The sequence below is a fragment of the Mustela erminea genome, chromosome 1, assembly GCF_009829155.1.
Source record: "Mustela erminea isolate mMusErm1 chromosome 1, mMusErm1.Pri, whole genome shotgun sequence".
Lineage (NCBI taxonomy): Eukaryota > Metazoa > Chordata > Mammalia > Carnivora > Mustelidae > Mustela > Mustela erminea.
In genome coordinates, this window is record NC_045614.1 from 125,660,278 (window position 1) to 125,677,723 (window position 17,446).

Consider the following 17,446-nt stretch of genomic DNA (forward strand, 5'->3'; position numbering starts at 1 on the left):
ATCTTATTCATTATTACGTGTTAACCTGCTTAACATGTTATTGAATTAAATGAATGTCCCCAGTAGGTCATTTAACTCTATATTTCTAATAGCATGCACCGTCAAATTTCTTTCTGGTGATATCTAAAGACAATAAGTCATAATAAAACTCTTGCTTAAAAAATGATTATACAGACATAAGTTAATAGTGGGCCAATGAAGATTGGTTTAGGTAGTCCTCTAATGGGAATTAACACAAACTGAACAATTATTTTTCAGTTCCTTTCGTATGAACAGCAGGCATTAGGGACAGATATGTAGAGTCAGCTGGGACAGTCTTTTATGTGAATTTCATGTACTTGAATCCCGTTCACCTGGTGGAAACTGTTAGATCACAAGTCAGGAGGCCCGGAGCCTGTCCCAGGTCAGCATTAATGACAACTCTTTGCACCTCAGATCACTTATACATAAAGCAAGGAAGGTAGGATTGGCTGAGCTGTAGCATCTTCTTGTGCACTAACATTCTGTGAGTCTCTCTTTTAGATGAGACGGAGTACGAGTACAGCGGAAGTGAGGAAGAAGAGGAGGAGAATGACTCAGGAGAGCCCAGGTAGGAGAGCAAAAGCCCAGTCTTATTTTCACGTTCTGAACTGTGCTTGTGTGGAACACACTTCCTTTTGATTTATTGGTTCATTTTTAAGAATCCAGCAAGGTGGTCTCATTTAATTTATTGCCCATGAACATACTCATTAATTTGGGAAAATGTCCCCGGGCAGACTCTTATAAAAATGTGGAAATCAGCGCATTCTTTATCTTGTCCCCTAAGATTTATGGTCTCTCTCCAAAGACCTTGTTTCCTCACATACAGAACATGTGGAATGGGTCGGAGACAATTATCTGGATGATGCCAGACTCAAAAGTCCTAAAACGGTGACATTCAGGAGACCTAAGTGGTATTTTGGACTCGAATTATTCAGTTCATGACTTCATACCTCTGAGAAGCCCACGTAGGCAGCCACTGTCCTTGTTGCATGTCTTGGTATTTTCACCACAAGCTAATCTGAGAGGAAATGATTTCCAGGAATTCAAATCACACTCTAGAGGGGAACCTTAAATAGAAAATGTCTTGCTCATTCCAGTTGTCATATATTGGACTCCCAGGATCAATGTCGCTTTGTCGTTCCAATCTGTGCCTTTCGAAATTCACTTGACATTGATTCCGACTTCCTTCCAGTCTGTTTGTGAATAAATAAGGTTAGTGTGCTCACAGTGCCAGGATTTCTCTTCCATGAGAGAAGTCAGCTGGTGGCAGTGTGGTGAGTTGAGATGCACAGGCATATGCACTGTGGTCAGTGGCCCACACTTGGGAAGTGAGATTTATTGGGGAAAATGCACAAGCAGGAGGCTCACTGGGGGAAATGGGTCCCCATCTGCTAGCCATCCAAGGAGGAGACTCCGGTGGTCTGGGAGAAGTCATTCCCATACTACTGAGGCAAAGCTGCCTGCCCAGAAAAGGGGCCAGCTCAGTCATTGCTGCTAGAAGAAGCTGGTGGGTTTTTTTCTGAGTGAATTCAGATCTACGAAGCTGAATTATTGCTCAACTACTAGAAGGGGGAGGGACATACAGAGCCATCCAGTTTTTTTCTACACCTGCTTACGGGCATTTTCAAGGTCAAAGACTGAAGGAGTATTTTTCCCTCCATCCGATGCTTTACACATTGGCTGCCCCCAATTTAGCTCCATAAAGACAATGTTTGTCAAGTAGTGACATAGAAAAGGAACATTCTTATAAAGGCAGAGGTCCAATGCCCTGCTCTCAGAGAAGTTGTGTGCTACTCTTCTTTTTCCAGAGCCCATCCAGATGTCGTGTCAGTCCTACTGATCACCCTCTGCAGAACCGAGAAGCCCTGTTTTAACTAGTACTTGCCAAACGGCATGTTAGGAGTCACTTAGTGAGTGGGCCAAACCGTGACTTAAAACTTCGATAATTGTAACGAGTGATTATATCACATTGAAGATTATGTTCCAAGTCCTGTCTTATGGACTCATGTAATTAATCTTCATGAAGTCCTGGAAGTAGAAAGGGACAGTGGTTATCTCGTTTTACAAATGGGGTAAGAGCCCAATGATGGCGCCCAAGCCACACACCAAGTTAGTGATTGAGCCACTAGGACAGCTCCAATCGCCTGCCATTGATTCAGCATTGGTTTATATTAATGGAGCTTCCTGGTGGACGTGGTTTCCCATGTGCCACTATCAGTCCACAGAGCTTGTGGCGCGGATACATGAGCACTGTCACTTGGGGTTTGTTTGAGTGTTCTACACAAAAGCTGGACATTTTAGAGGACGTGTGCTCATGGAATCCAAGCACTCTCTGTAGGACCTCAAGAACGAAGCCTTTTTATGTTATCCGTGGGCATAGACGGCAGTCACACAGCACAGTGGTTACACTGTCCGACCCAGAATGATCCCCTTGTCAACTGCCGCCAAACCTGCTCCCCCCGCCATTTGCCTCCCCAGTTGGTGTCACCCCCACTGTCCAGGCGCCAAGACAAAACCTGCAAGTCACCGCTCGCTCCACACACCGCACCCATGAATAGGCTTCATGAACTCCGCCATCTTTGCTTTTCTCTGCTGCCATCCCCGTGCCCCGCCCCACCCCACAGAGCCGCTGCAGGAACAGCCCAGCTGGTGGCCTTGCTTGACCTCTGCCCTCTGCAGACAGTTGTCCCTCGGCAGCCAAACACATCCCATCACGTCGGTCTCCTGACTATAGCCTTTCTGTCCAGGGTTTCCATGCCACGTGCCTCCCCAGGGCTGCCTAGGTCCCTGGCCTCCTCCCGGGTCACCTCTCTCCTTCACTCTGCTCTGGGAAGTCCTCAGAGAGGCCCCACCTGTTCCCACCACAAGACTCTCTAAGTTTGCTTTCCTCTTTGCCAACAAGGTTCCTCCCCTACCTCTTCTTGGGACCGGCTCTTCATCCTTTGAGTCTCAGCTCATCTGGTACCTTCTCGGGGAGGTCTCCCCCGATAACCCCACCTGAAGCACAACTCTTCATCCCTACCCCAGCCTCCTGCCTCTGTCGCTCCTAAACTATCACATCTTCTCTAGAGCCTGTTCATGTATGAAACTGTGTTATTTGTAGTCATTTGTCTAATTGTTTGTCTGTCTCTCTTTCCCACAAGAAGATAACAAGAGAGAGAGTTTGTTTAGCTCCTACTCTCATCACGAGAGCCCATTACAGAGCCTGAGACCTAGAAGCAGCTCACTAGTTATTGAATGGATTCGTTTCAGGTGCAAGTTGCCAGAAAGGTTAGAAGGGCTAGGTTTTCGTGAACAAATAGGAGTCTGCCCCACCTCGCTGTTGGGCTGCTGGGCACAACTGAAGACTAACTTTGAGTTGTTCACAGGCAGTGAGATGTGACAGGGCAGACCTGGACCACTAGGAAGCAGGTGGAGTGTCTTTATGGTGTTTTCTGTCCTCCTTTTTGCTGTCTCTCTCTCTCTCTCTCTCTCTCTCTCTCTCTCTCACACACACACACACACACACACACCCCTGCACAAATGAGCACGATGCACAACTACCATTTTACAGATGAGAAAACTGAGACCCACGGTGCTTCACCAGAATCTAGGGATCCGTGAGCTTGAGTTGAAGTCCTAGCTACACTGTCTGTTCCAGAGCCAAACCGTGTCACATCTCTTTAACCGTGATGCCGTGAAACCAGTCCTGAACGCTCAGACTTGGGCAGGCATGGGTTCACATTCTACTCCGCGGTCACCTTGACTCAGATGTTTTCCCTCCCTGGCTTATCACGTCTTCACAGGAGCAGCCCGCCCTTTGCCTCCCGGGGTCGGGTGCAAGGGGTCACGGACGTGGTGCGGGGACAGGGATGTCCTCTTAGTAGAACACGTTCCCTTGCTGCTCCCCGTTGTTTCTTTCATTTGGTGGCTTTGTTCCTGCCCTTCTTAAACATGCAAATTTGGCTGATCCAGGCCCTAGGGCTCGCACACTCCGTAAAACCGGTAGAAGCAGATCTTTACATGTCCCAAGGGTGAGCGAGCCGTGTGGATGGTGCTGGAGAGAGGTGACATCTCTCTGGGGATGGGGACAGCATGTGTCTGCCCACAGTCACTGAAAAGGAGGCGGCGCACTACTCTGTTGTTCCCTTGACTCAGTTTCTCTGGGGCTGAGTATTGTAACGGAGGGTCTGAGAGCTCGGACGGGGTGTGTGGCTCCCGTCCCCGCCTCGAGGTGACCTGCTTGCCTGGCTGGTCTCCCCCAGCACCCGGGCACCGAGGGTCCTCGCCCCCCCGCAGGACCCTCACCTTTCTCCCTCTCCCGCCCGCAGCTCCATCCTGAACCTGCCTGGAGAGTCCACGCTGCGGCGGGACTTCCTGAGGCTCCAGCTGGCCAACAAGGAGCGCTCGGAGGCCCTGCGGCGGCAGCAGCTGGAGCAGCAGCAGCGGGAGAACGAGGAGCACAAGCGGCAGCTACTGGCCGAGCGCCAGAAGCGCATAGAGGAGCAGAAGGAGCAGCGCCGGCGGCTGGAGGAGGTGAGGGCCCCCGCACCCCGGGGCCGCCGCAGGAGCCCTTGTCTCGCGGCCACGTCAACTATAGGGCCTCCAGGGAGGTGCTGGGGTCCCTGCCCTGTGTGGGGCCACGGCCCACAGGGAGCGAGGCCTGAGCGCTCTTACACAGGAAGGACGTCCCTTACTTGGCACCGGGCGGCCATGGGACCTTGGTGGGACCTGACCTTGGTGTGGTCACCTCATGGGTAAAGGCCTCCACCCCTTTAGGTCTTACTCAGATATCACCTCCTCCGGGCAGCCCCCTGGAGGACCTTGCTTAAAATTGCTCCCCTGCCTCCAACACGTCCCATTGCGCTTCCCTGCTTCATTATTCTTATGTAGGCTTTTGTCTCTCTTATCCCTGACGCATCTCTGCATTGTGAATCTCTAGTGCCTAGAACAGGGCTGCACACACAGCAGGTGCCTTGGGGACACTGGTGGACTGGACAGACTCATACAGGAATACATGAGTCCGTGACTGAGGTCACGTGTCATGTCAACCAGACCACAATGACTGGGCAGGCAAGTGAGGTGTCAAGTATGGAAAAGCAGGGTCTGCCTTAGCTACTCCTCTGGACATTGGGGAAAGCATATCCCAAGGCCAGCCATGCACCCTTTGGTCCTCCAGCTGGAGGGCCCCCCTGGCCTTCACCGGCGGGTGCTGCTGCCATCTGTGTGGACAAGCATAGCCCTGGCCACCCTTGTCCTGGCTGAAGCCCTCACCCCTGTGGCCGTAGAGATGTTTGTTAAAGCCGCCTTCCTTTGTTGAATAAATCAAAGCCTCTACACAATTAGGCAGCTGAGAGCATCACTCTTGGGAAAGCAGGATGCAGACGAGAGGTAAACTAACGGCCCAGGACAGGGTAGCCATTTTACAGTGTGCCCAGACACCATCTTGCTCCGCGTTAACAGTCTAGGGCGATTCACTTGCTTTGTCAGTGCCGCTGACATTGGAGGCTGGCGGATTGCGGGCACCAGGGGAAGACTGCTTTTTAACTGGCCCATCCAGGTTCAGCGTCCCTGGTTGAAATCAGTGAGGGCCTCTGTTCCAGTTTGCAGTAAAATCTCATCAACCTCATATCTCCTCATAGGGAGACCAGCAACAATAAGACCCAACAGTTGCAATTATTAGTGACTTCTGGGTGCCTGCTCCTGGGTGAGGTTCTTTGCTTTTACCCAGGATCTCATCTACTATCATTCTCTCATTGCATATAGCCGTTGCCCCTCATGCAGAACCTGTACAAACCCCACTTAACATACAGGAAACCGAAGTTCAGGGAGGGGAAGTAATTAGCCCCGTATCCCAGGGCCAGTGTGTGCACAGGGTTCACACCCAGGTCTATCTGATCTCAATGTCCACACAAGCCCCAAGAAGGCAAGTATAGATAAGTAATCAAAGCCTTGAACTGCGGTCCTCAGAATTGTACCTTGCAGGCTTCTGCAAGCAGCAGTAGGCAAGCGAAACAGTTTCCAGTTTAAGTTTGTAAGTGTTGTATTGTCAGGGCGAAGAATGCTCACTGCATGGGAAGTTTGAAGTTCACCATCTTCTATTGTGAGAATAACACTGTAGTTGACACAGTCCCCGTAGTGCTGTGGGGCAGAGACCTTCAAAGGCCCAGGCAGAGGCAGCGTGAAGGGAGGGTGGGTGCTAATTCAGCAGCGCTCAGTAGTGGGGCTCACCTGCCCACCCACCTCTGGCTCGTCTCCTGGGAACAAGTTGAAATTCCTCACGGCTGCGTCCTGGTTTCCTCTGCAGCCAGCCACGCCAGCTGGGGCTCCTGGGATGAGCCCTCGACCCAGAGCTGTGCCATATCCTCCAGTTTTCCTGAGAACCAGATGCTTCTGCTGGTTGGACCCCCACGTTTATTCCTCTAGACTCTGGCCACACCTCTCTCCTCACAAGTGTCCTATCAGGCTCTGCCCCACATCCTACCTTTCCTGCTTCGTTCCTTGTGGTTTGTTCCATCCAAGAGTATTTCTGAAGGTCACCACCTGCCTGAAGCTTCACACCCTGAAAACCCTGACCATTTGTCTTGGTTAGTGTGCTCCTTGCTTAGCGATGTGTTGCCCTTATTTTCAAGTTAAAGGCACTTACCATGTAAATCCTAGAAAATGCCCACTGTCATCCCTCAGAGCATTTCAGATACTCAAGAATGTAAATATGCCTGTGCATGCACACATGCTTATGTACATTCCCTTCTTTTCCTTTTTTCTTTTTTTTCTTTTTTAATTTTAACATAAGATCTTTTGACCCTTGAGCCTGGATCGTCAACTAATGCAAAGTCTTTTCAGGGCATGCCTTGCATTATTTTTTTTTTGTTTTGCTTTCATCTATATTTTCGTCCCTTCTTACCTGATATGATTTATTTGGGCTTTATGTTTCCTCATCAAGTTGCTAAAATAACAATTTCTAATGCTGTCCAAAGCCTTTACCCTGTGACAGTTACTCTGTTCCACACTTTACCTGAATCGTCTCATTTAATCCTCACAATAACCCATCCTCTCAATAACGCAGCTGAGTCTCAGAGAGGTTAATGACTTGCTAGAGGTCACACAGCTTAGGGGAAAAATGGGTTTCAAGCCCAGGGGATCAGACTCCAGAGCCCACCATCACTGCCTCCAGCCTGCCTCTCGGCTGATAAGCCGGTCATGTTTTCCCGTATTCTCTACCTGGCCTCTGCTTCTGCGGTCTTTTCCTCTAAGAACTTGAGGATTTTTGCGCAAGAGCAAAGAAGCAGCCCCCAGCAGGTGCTCTTCTTTGAGATGAGTTCTGGCTCTCGTGCCCCCCATCAGAGCTGCGGCCAAGGCCTCCTCGTGTCTCTTCTGTGGCATCTCTGGAGTTTCTCTCTTGGAGGTGGGTCTGCATTCAGACTGAGCCGGGCACGCGCATTCACGGGGACATACCCGCTGAGTCCCCACTTGTACCGAAGGCAACAGCACGCCCAAGGATACTTCGCTTTACAGACCAACATGCATGAGCCCCAGCTTCTCATCGGAAGCAGGGACCCTTGTGACCACTGGGCACGAAGACATTATACCGGCTTTATCTGTTGGCCTTCATCGTGCTCCTATCGCCCACTAGGACGAAGAAGAAACACTAAACGCTGCGATGGCTGTAAATTCTGAACCCCTAAGTAATAACTGTCCCCGCCACCAGGGACTCCCCTCCAGCATCCTGCCACTGCTGGGTCCCCATCCGTGTGTGCTGCTCTGGCCCACGGGGATGACTTGTCTTTATGGTGTCCAGAGGAGGAACTTGACCTACCCCGCTCATGGCGGCAGTTAAAGCCCCCGGTCAGACTTGCACATTTAGCTTCCCTCTGGGTACCTAGCAGGTAGGCATCCTGCGAAAATCATTTCCATTCTCCAGTAAAGGCTCATGAGATACCCCTTTGGTGATGCAGGGCTGTGTAGGTTGTAGCCTTTGTCTCCCCCAGCGATCTCAGATGTCCCCCCGCTACCGGAGGTCGGGTTTCTAAGGAAGCCCTGCATGGCCTTTGCTATTTATGAATAACCATGTGGATTTGGGTAGGTTCTCCATCAGTGTCTATATATTCTTAGGAGGACTTTGTATACCGGATATAGCCATTTATCAGCTACATGAAAAGGACGTGGCTTCAGACCAATGAAATGTTGGGTACAAGACGTTCAGCTTTTGACCACTGATAAAGTACAATTTATAGCCAAGGTCCAGGAAATTAATTAAACCTAGCTAAGGTGAATGAGTCCATCCACAGTGAGAAGAGTACAAAGAAGGCCTCTTTTATTTTGATTTAGTTCAATAAAAATTTCGATCACTTGGCCTACACGAAGTTCCTCTTGATTTAATCTCCCTCACAGAGTTAGGGTCCAAGAATCAGGGGCAGGGTGCAGGAGAGGAGGCCAAGAATCAGTAAGGCATTTACCCTGGTCATCGTTTCAGACAAACCTGGGCCAGAAGATTTGTGGTGATGCTTAACTGTGCTCAAGAGTTTGGGAATGATTTTAGTGATTTATGCATTTTTTTTTCAACTCTCTGAGAGCATTCTATGCCTTCATTTGGAGGAGAATATCTTTAAGTCACAGGAATAATCAAATTGACCACACAGGCACCAAGGTGCTCAATGGTGGTAACTTTTATTCTTCAGAGACTTGTGCTAAGTTTTTCAAGCTGCCTGCGTCTCATTTGGTGCCTTTCAAGACAGTCTTAACATTGGCCAGTTATAGAAACAGCCAGTCCTAGCTCAAAGACACTATACTGCTTTGGTTCTATTACCTGAAAAAATTTTTTAAAGAAATACAACAGTATCTTATTGGCCAGTCAGAGCGGAGCACTAATATAAAAAAAATGAGAGTCTGGCAGTCTCAATGTAGGTGAATTCCCTATAAGCCTCTAACTTTTTATCATGAGTGGCTGGGCTTTCAAGGACACTGGGTTCAACTGCCTTTTAAAAAGGGCACAGTACAGGGGCGCCTGGGTGGCTCAGCCTTTAAGCATCTGCCTTCAGCTCAGGTCATGATCCAAGGGGGGGATGGAGCCCCACTCAGCAGGAAGTCTGCTTCTCTCTTTCCCACTTCTCCTGCTTGTGTTTGCACTCGCCCTGTCTCTCTCTTTCTCTGTCAAATAAATACATAAAATCTTTTTTTAAAAGATTTATTAAAAAAATTAAAAGGGCACAGTAGAATTAAAACATTTTTCCTCTTCCTAAAGGCCGTCACAAATGTCATGAATTCATACCTCCGCTATGCTGCGCACTAGGAATCCAGTCTCTCCTGGTGCTCACCAGATCTGTGCGGGAAAACAGGCACTGGACCAATAGTTGACCCAAATAGCCATTCATTATCATTGGCAGGTTGCTGTTGTAGAGAGGAATGGCGGGCTAAGGAGCAAGTTTGGGGAGGGTGCGGGGCAGAGAAAGCAGCCCGGCCTGGCTGGGAGGTCTGCCGGGGGTTCCAGCTGAAGGACTGGGAGGGTTGGGGCACACAGAGATGCCAGGCAGGGAGGCCAAGACACAGTCCTGTAGGGCTTCACAGGCCAAGTTAAGGGTTCTTAAATTTTTTTCCTGGGACTAACGGGAAACCGTTGATGCGCATTAACCAAGGGAATGCAATCAGATGTGCGTTATTTAAAGGGAACTCTGGCTGCTGAGAGGTTGAGTGACTGGAAGAAGCAGGGGTGGGTGAGAGAGCCCAGCTGGTGCAGGCCAGAGAAGGTGGTGTTCTCGTGGATGGCGGTGGAAGGAGGAATTGAGAGAAGTGGGCACATTTGGAAGGCATGCAGCCTGTAGATCGTGCGGAATGCGCCTGGGATCGCTGATTGGATGTTGGAGACAGAAGAGAATGAGCAGTCACAGGCAGTCCCCGAGGTGGACGGCGGCATCCGGGTGGGGGACCAGGTTTGGGAGCAGGAGGATAAGATCAGTTCGGAAGGCAGTGAAGTTAGGATGCCCACGAGGTGGCCAGTGGTGATGCCAAAGATGCAGCTGGATTATGTGGAGAAAGCCAGGATGGGATCGAAGGGAAATTATGGCTTCTGGTACCAGAAGTATACACTGAGAAGAGAGGAGGGCGTGGGCCCACACCCCGAGAACACAGAACAGGAGAGTGGAAGCCAGGAAAGAAGACTGACACACACCAGGAGAATTCGGTATTTGTATGAAGAAAATCAAATATTCCAGCGTAAGGAACAATTTAAAGGGGCCAGCTTTGCAGAATGCTGCCCAAAGGTCGAGTGAGATGACATCACCCATTAGCTTCAATGGCAAAGACCTTATGTAAAAAGTTTTGGTGCTGTACACTCCAAAAGTGCGCCCATTTCCTGTTGGGGAGAAAGAGAAGCAATCTGCTGAGCAAGTAAGATTGAATTTGGGCTGCGAAGACATTGCTTTGGACCCGAGGGCTGCCGTGCACCTCCTGCACACCGTGGCCGCTCTCTGAGTCTCCCCAGCCCCGCCCCGGGGCTCTGCGGAGAGGACCCCCCCCACCCCCCCAACAAAGCCTGTTTCCACCACTGAAGTCGAGCTGGGCATTAACCAGCAGCGTTTCCCTTCCAGTACTGTCATGAGGATGAAATGAGTTGGTTCACGGAAAACCCTAGAATGGGACTAACACGTAGAACACACTCAGTAAGTATTAGTATTATTATTATTGGAGTGTGTGCCTTTGGCTGAAGTCAGAGGTATAATTTCCAAAAGTTTAAACCCTTTTACATGCAGTAGTAAAACCCTCTTGAATTTATTAAAATAAATGTACCAGCAGGTAAGCTTTTATACATGTCTAGGGAAGAATATTTGTTACACTAGTAGAAATTCATTTACATCATTAGGAAGAAAAAAAAATGTCAGTGGTTTTTAAATGACTGGATGACACATTGATGCAGAGGCAAAGTATGCCAGCTTTGAAGCTGCAGAAACCAAGGTGTAGTTCAAGCTGTGTGGCCTTGAGCAGATTACTTACCCTCTCTGAACCTCAGCTTCTTTATATACACAATCAACAGACTATTTACTTTGCAGGATTGTTGTAAGAAGTAAAGGCTTGACACAATCCTGACACAAGAATGATTGATATCGTTAGATGAGTGTGTTTTTGTTATTTTGGAATGGGGATGATTTCAGTGGTTGTTAGGGCTTTCTATAGAAATAGTGTTTCCCATGGTCTGCCTTCCTTAATTCTCTACTGCACCTTCTCCATTTATGTAACACATGGACTTTTCCATCCCTTTTCGAGGTCTCTTTTCTGAGTGGACCCCTCTCATGGTGTTCTGCTGGATGTCGGTCTGCTGGTGACTTATCAGCAGTCCTGGCCTCGCAGGCCCAGGGAGGCAGCCCATTCTCCACTCTTCTGGATGCACCTTCTATAAGAGGATTGACAGCAGCTGCCTGGGGAAGTCTCTTACAAGCCAAGCCTCACGGTGCCATCCACTGGAGACACTCTGCTCTGGGATGGATTCTCTTACCAGTAGCTCTCGCTGTCATTTCCCACACTGTGTAACTGCGATCCCGCCCTGGTCACCAAGGAGCTGCATCAAGACAGAGATCTTGTCCTGTCTCAATAGTAAGCTTCTGGGCCTCCGAGACGCTGTGCCTTAGGATGAACCCTTTCACTGAGAAGGTAGTGGCAAGGGAGTCAGAGCTACAGTAATAAACTGCCTGGCTTGAATCCGGCTCTGCCACTTGCCACCTTGGTGATCCTGGGTGAGACATAGCTTCTTTGCGCCTCAGGTGGCCTGTTTCCAAGAGGGGATAGTGAACGTTTCAAGGATTAAATGAGTTAATACCCAGAAAGTACTTGGAACATTCCCTGGCACTGAGTAGGTACCTAAATCAGTTCAAGAAGAGAGTTGCACAGGAAGCGAAGAATCTTTGTACCCCACGATCTGCATTGTGGTTCTCCCGAGTCATCTTTTAGAGGTGCTTTTGAAGGGAGCGTGAGCAAGCTCAGTGCACAGAAGCCGGAGACAGGGAAGTCAGGGTGACTTTTCACCTGGGCTACATTCCCACCCACTAGACCATACTCCCCGGCTAGAGGAAAGCACCATGAGCAAGAATAACTCCCCCATTCAGGGCCTGGGGTGTTAATTCCTTGGTGCTGCTGAGAAATGGCCTGTAATTCACTTAGTCATTAGCTGTAGGCATCCTAAGGTGTCTTGCGAGCGGCTGCGGGCCGCCAGGAAGCAGAGCGGCCCTTTATCTCCGGATGTCGTTTAGCATCAGCGTGAAGACTGAACGCTGGCTAGCTGCGCTTTTGTTCTTTTATTTCGATAACTGAGCAGAAATTACGAAACAGCTGGGAGCCAGGCAGGCGAACTGGATGCCTATGGTCCCAGGCAGGGCCTGCCCACGGGCTTCTGACCATGGTCTGCGGCCTGCACGCGTGTGAGTCACTCTGGTGTTTCAGGAGGCCTTGTGCTCTGCACAGCTGTGTGCGACTCCGGTCCTCAGTGTGTCCCAAAAGGGCTCTTTGTTCTCACAGACCCGCCCTGCTGCTCGGTCACCCAGACCTGTGATGGGAGGGGTATTCTGAGAGGGGGAAGAAGGGGGCCTGAAATTCCTGTGTGGCAGGGTCAAATGTTACTACTTTTCGAAGTCCTTTTTCCCAGACCCCTTCCTACATTTCTGAGGAATGGGGAAGATATGCTAGTATTTCATATTAGAGTGCGTCATACTGGAAAAAAGCCGGCATCAGGCAGTTCCTGCCCCTCAGTGGCTCTACAGCACATTGGAAGGAGGGTGGGGTTGGCTTTTCAGTTACAGCATGGAATGGGCATTACAGGCCTGCCTTCTAGGGTCTAGTCTTCGTGGAACCTCTTTTACCACATCTGGCCTGCATCTCTGTGTTTTACCATCTATATTCTTGGTGGCCCCTAATCATAGAACTTTGACAGTAGTTTCACACAGAAAGGATTATTTCATGTGACTCCTCCATTGAATTGTTTTCATTTCGGTCTTGTTTTCTTCGGCGAGCAGTGTTTGTAGAATCATAGAGGGTGGGAAACATGGGGGACCTCAAAAGTGATCTAAGCCAATTCTTCTCTCAAAGCAGGAATCCCTTTGACAATAGTCCTCAGATAGTCATTTAACTGGTTTCACATATAATCTCTGCTTGTATGCTTAGAGCCTTAAGGAAGCATATTCTGTACTTGAGCAGCTCCTAATGTTAGAAAATTTATCGTATTATCAATTCGCGTCCTTGTGATATTCCTGCATTAACGCAAGCTATGCCAAAGGAAACTTGAATCACCTTCCACATCAGTTCCAGAAATGTCTGTGGCAGTGAGGATGTTCTTCCCAGCTGTTGCCAGTCCCATCAACCTTTCCATGTATGATACAACTGAGTATCTTTGGTACTATCTCATTTGGTACTATCTCACACATTGTGTTAATAAACTGGTCCACAAGGGGCTTCTTTTCATAGGACCCCATCTGAGAGTCTCCTGTTAAGGTTTCCAAATGATGGCAGAAGGAATCTGGAGTTACAACTGCCCTGGACTTTTGCAGTAACCGGCAAAGTCATAGGTGCTTGGGATGTCATTCTGGCTTCCCCATATGATATCCAGGAAAACCCCAGTAGCCTCTCCCTGGGGGTAAAACTGCAGCCCAGACATAATCAGGAACTTGATCACACCCGCAGAAGAGGCAGGACCAGAAGCCTTCATTAAGCCTTCTCTTGGCTCAGTCTGGTTAGAACTTTCTTTCCTTGTGCTGCTTGCATGAAAAGCAGCTTCGCACACAGGCACTCAGACAATGTTTAGCCATAGGGATGCCTACTGATCAGAAGTTGGCCTGGGAGCCCAAAGGAAGAGCGTCACTTAAGCAGTTAACTTTCCAAGAAATCTTTGAGTGGGTAGGTTGGGCTGTTTGACTTCAGTAGAATAAAGTAAGTGTAAAGAATGAGGCTCTCTGGTGTGTTGTGCTTTCTCACTAGCTCTCTGAAAATTGAGATGAAAAGAGGGGGAAAAGTGACAAGTAGGGAAAATGGCCACTTGAAAAAGCACAAGACAGCATCTTTCACTTCATGTATGTAGATGTTTCGGCCAGCTTCTTTCGAATCCTCGAGGCAGCATTCAAGAACCAGATACAGAGTATTGTCCTGGCTTTGCACTTAGCGAGTGAACTTGAGCAAGATAGTGATGCGTGTGTGCGCACCGCGGTTTCCTCACCTGTCAGAGGGGGATGGAGACAGTGTGCCTGCCCGTGGGTTGTGGTGAGAATTCGTGAGTTAATACATGTGGAGGGCTTGGGGCGAGGCCTGGCATCGTGGGGGTCACCACGTAGGTTTTGGTCAGAATCCTAGTGTGAGTTGCAAGGAACCATGCCCTTGCCCTGAAAGGGTTTGGTTTGCCATGGTCTTTCCAAAGCTGAAACATGAGCACACATTAAAATGGGTGAACGGAAGGCCCAAGAGCTTGCACACCTCTCCTTACAGCTGATGTAAAGCTTGTACAGAACAATCCTATTTAAGTGAGAGGCATGTGTGCTGTGCTGTAGATTCAAAAGACCACAGTGGGTCCTTTCATTCTGTCTTTGAACAGAGAGCGTCTTTGGGGAGGAGATGGTTGGAGGGACTTGCCAAGGAGCCCAACTGGATCCCGTGACAGTTGCTGGCCTGTTCTCTGGAGGCCAACTCAGGTCTTCCACAGTCACTGGGGTCCACCACTTCCAGGTGGAATCACCCAGATTGAAAAAGCAAGTGGAGCTATCCAAAAGCAAACCAGATTTCTGCTCTGTTTCACTTCCTGTTCTGAGTTGTTAGTTAGATTTTGCCAGCACACCCTTGCTTAGACTCAGATGAAACAGACTTGTGTGATCCCCTAATCTGCTCCTGGGCTGAAGTTTGAGTTAAGGTGACTTACTCAAGGTCATGCAACATTTGCTCATGTTAAACAAATAGTTATTGAGTCTGTGGTCTAAATGTTGGTTTTGGTGGCAGAGCACAGCTGGCACCTGGTCTTACTCTTTCTGACCCAGTGTTCTTTCCCCAAGCCCTAAAGCCTCTCTTACCTTTCCCCTCCTCTCCCGGTGACATGTCACCGCAGCTATAGGACATTCATTCTCAAACGTAGGTGTTACCTCTCAGTCTGTAGGTGGAAAATGTAATGTATAAAACAGATAGACCCAGAGCCCCCAAACTACCAGAATGTCATGAGAACAAGATTCAGATTCAGTCTGAACATTCAGTAAGTAGAAAAAGCAGCCAAGGATCCTATCTGGAATCTCTTAGGGATATTGAAGGAAATACAGATGGAGGTAGAATATGATGATTTGTATTCATTTCCTGATTTTCCCTTAACCTAGCATGTGGCCATTGACAAGGCAATGAACCTTCTTGAGAGTCTGGAAGGGAAAATAAAGAAAATGACATCTGCTTCACTTACCTGACAGAGCTAACGTGAGGCTCTAATTAGAATGATCTATGATGCAGTACTTTTTTTGGTCAAAATAATGCCATACATACAGATTATATTCCTGTACTTTTTTCCCCCAAAAGATTACATTTCCTTGAATGATGGGTGAGCTGCGTTTAGCCACGTTGGCTCGGGTGCATGGTAAGATCTTTTCGATTAGAAAGGAGACTGTGTTGTTTCCCCTTTGGTCCCAGACAGTTCTACATGGGCCACCATTGCTCACTTAGACAACCCTTCAGTGAGAGGGCATGGTGGGATCAGAGCACATGGACCCCCACAGCTGTAAAAACAACTTGAATCACTTGCTCAGGAAACACCAACAGAGGTGCCACCTTCTTAACCCAAGAACCAAATCACAAGCCTACAATTTCTTGTTTATCTCATTTTGATCTTTCTAAGGGAGGTTTTGAGGTTTTGAAATCTGTGGAGCCAAGATCTGTTGTTCGTTTGTTTGTGTACACCCTTCCTTGTGATTTTGCTTTATTCCAAAAAGAGGACACAAAGTGGCTAACAAAGATTAATATAGCAACTAAAAAATTTGTAAAAAAGAAAATTAAGGAGAAGGAACTATAAAGCAGAAGAGGAAACAAGACAAAGCCAGGGTAGGGTCAGTTCACAAAATGCCTGCCCAGCACAGTGCCTGGTGCGGGTACCTGAAGGTGACAGACTCTGAGCACCCCAGCAACTAAGAAAAGAGGCAGACTCGAGTGGTTTGAGATTTGTGTTGTCCATCGTATTCAAGTAACTTTGTTACTCAGGCAAGCATTCTGAGATAATTGAGAACCTGTGCCCTTTTCTAGCAGTGGCTGAGTCGTGCTGTGACTAATGTTTGTGGTGATGTTCTTCGCACAGACACAGAGCTTAGCTCTATGTGGCAGTCCTGATAACATTGTAAAGTGCAGCCTGTGGCCTGACAGTTCATCAGAGTCACTTTTACAGGAGCCAGAGCACCCTAGTGGAGTTCACACTTTTCTGCTGGTTAAATTTTCTAAAAGGAGCATTTAAAGAAACAAAAGGAAAAAAAGAGCAACACCATGGCCTGCATGACAATCAGCCATGAGGAATATCAGTTACAACTTTCAGAAGAATACTTAAGAGTTAAGGTGATATTCTCCTGCAAGAATTTGAAGAGCCAAAATTCTGCATCATCAGTTTGGGATAAATGTATAACCTTTGAGGGTCCCCTGAGCAAAGGAATGGGATTATTTCATTTGGATAAACTCACCAGTTCACCTACTTGAAGTACAGCCAAACAGCCTCCCCCTGGACCTAGCCTGAGGGGAACACCCTAGGGCAGAGCCCAAACTTCTCTAAACAAAAGCACTCTTTTGGAACATCCACAGAAGACAGAGGAAGACCCCAGTGACCTACTCCAATAGAGCAAGACATGGAAAATTTTGAGAGTGGGTATTATCAATTATCCCCCAACCAGCAAAAAAGATTAAGAAAATTATAGGAACCCATTGAATGTCTAATTTTAAGTGAGAGAACTTGTGAAGATGTACATGAAAATAGACTCCTAGGCAGTTCAGTAAAGGTGGGGCATCGGCCATACGTTTTAGGGTAGTTGGTTTAAGCCGTTCCTTTGTGGCAACAAGACCACCATCATCTGCATGCATAATTTACACGAAATTTACAAATGCTTAGACTCATTCCCTTCTTTTATCTTCCTACCTTTCTTGTAGATGGCAAATCAGTGCCATGCCAATGCCAGTCATTGGTGGATCTCTGATTAGAAAAATACTCTCAAGCCTTGTTTATGTGCAGCCTAAAGAACACTGGGGGCCAGAGGGCTGTCTGAGAGAGGCATAGAAGGGTGGAGGGGTGGTCTGAGGTTCTGCCAGCCTTTCTCCTCTTCTCTCTACACAGTTGACCATATTGAATGCAACAAATACCAATGGTATCAGGGATTTACTGGGGTTTAGTGGAAGAGAAAAAGAGGAGTGGAACGGAGACCTTGCCCACAAATAGCTTGTAGAGTAGGTAAGACATATTCAGATAACCAGAATTTAA

At 48.2% G+C, this 17,446-nt stretch overlaps 1 protein-coding gene across 8 annotated transcripts in view; it reads left to right on the forward strand.

Moving 5' to 3' along the window:
* TNIK (TRAF2 and NCK interacting kinase) overlaps positions 1–17,446 on the forward strand; it is a 377,677-nt gene that overhangs the window by 285,838 nt on the left and 74,393 nt on the right. For all 8 annotated transcript variants that reach the window (XM_032341356.1, XM_032341372.1, XM_032341359.1 and 5 more), the window contains exons 11-12: positions 523–589; positions 4,332–4,536. In XM_032341356.1, coding sequence (XP_032197247.1) covers positions 523–589; positions 4,332–4,536 — 272 coding nt within the window. The remainder of the gene's footprint in view (positions 1–522; positions 590–4,331; positions 4,537–17,446) is intronic.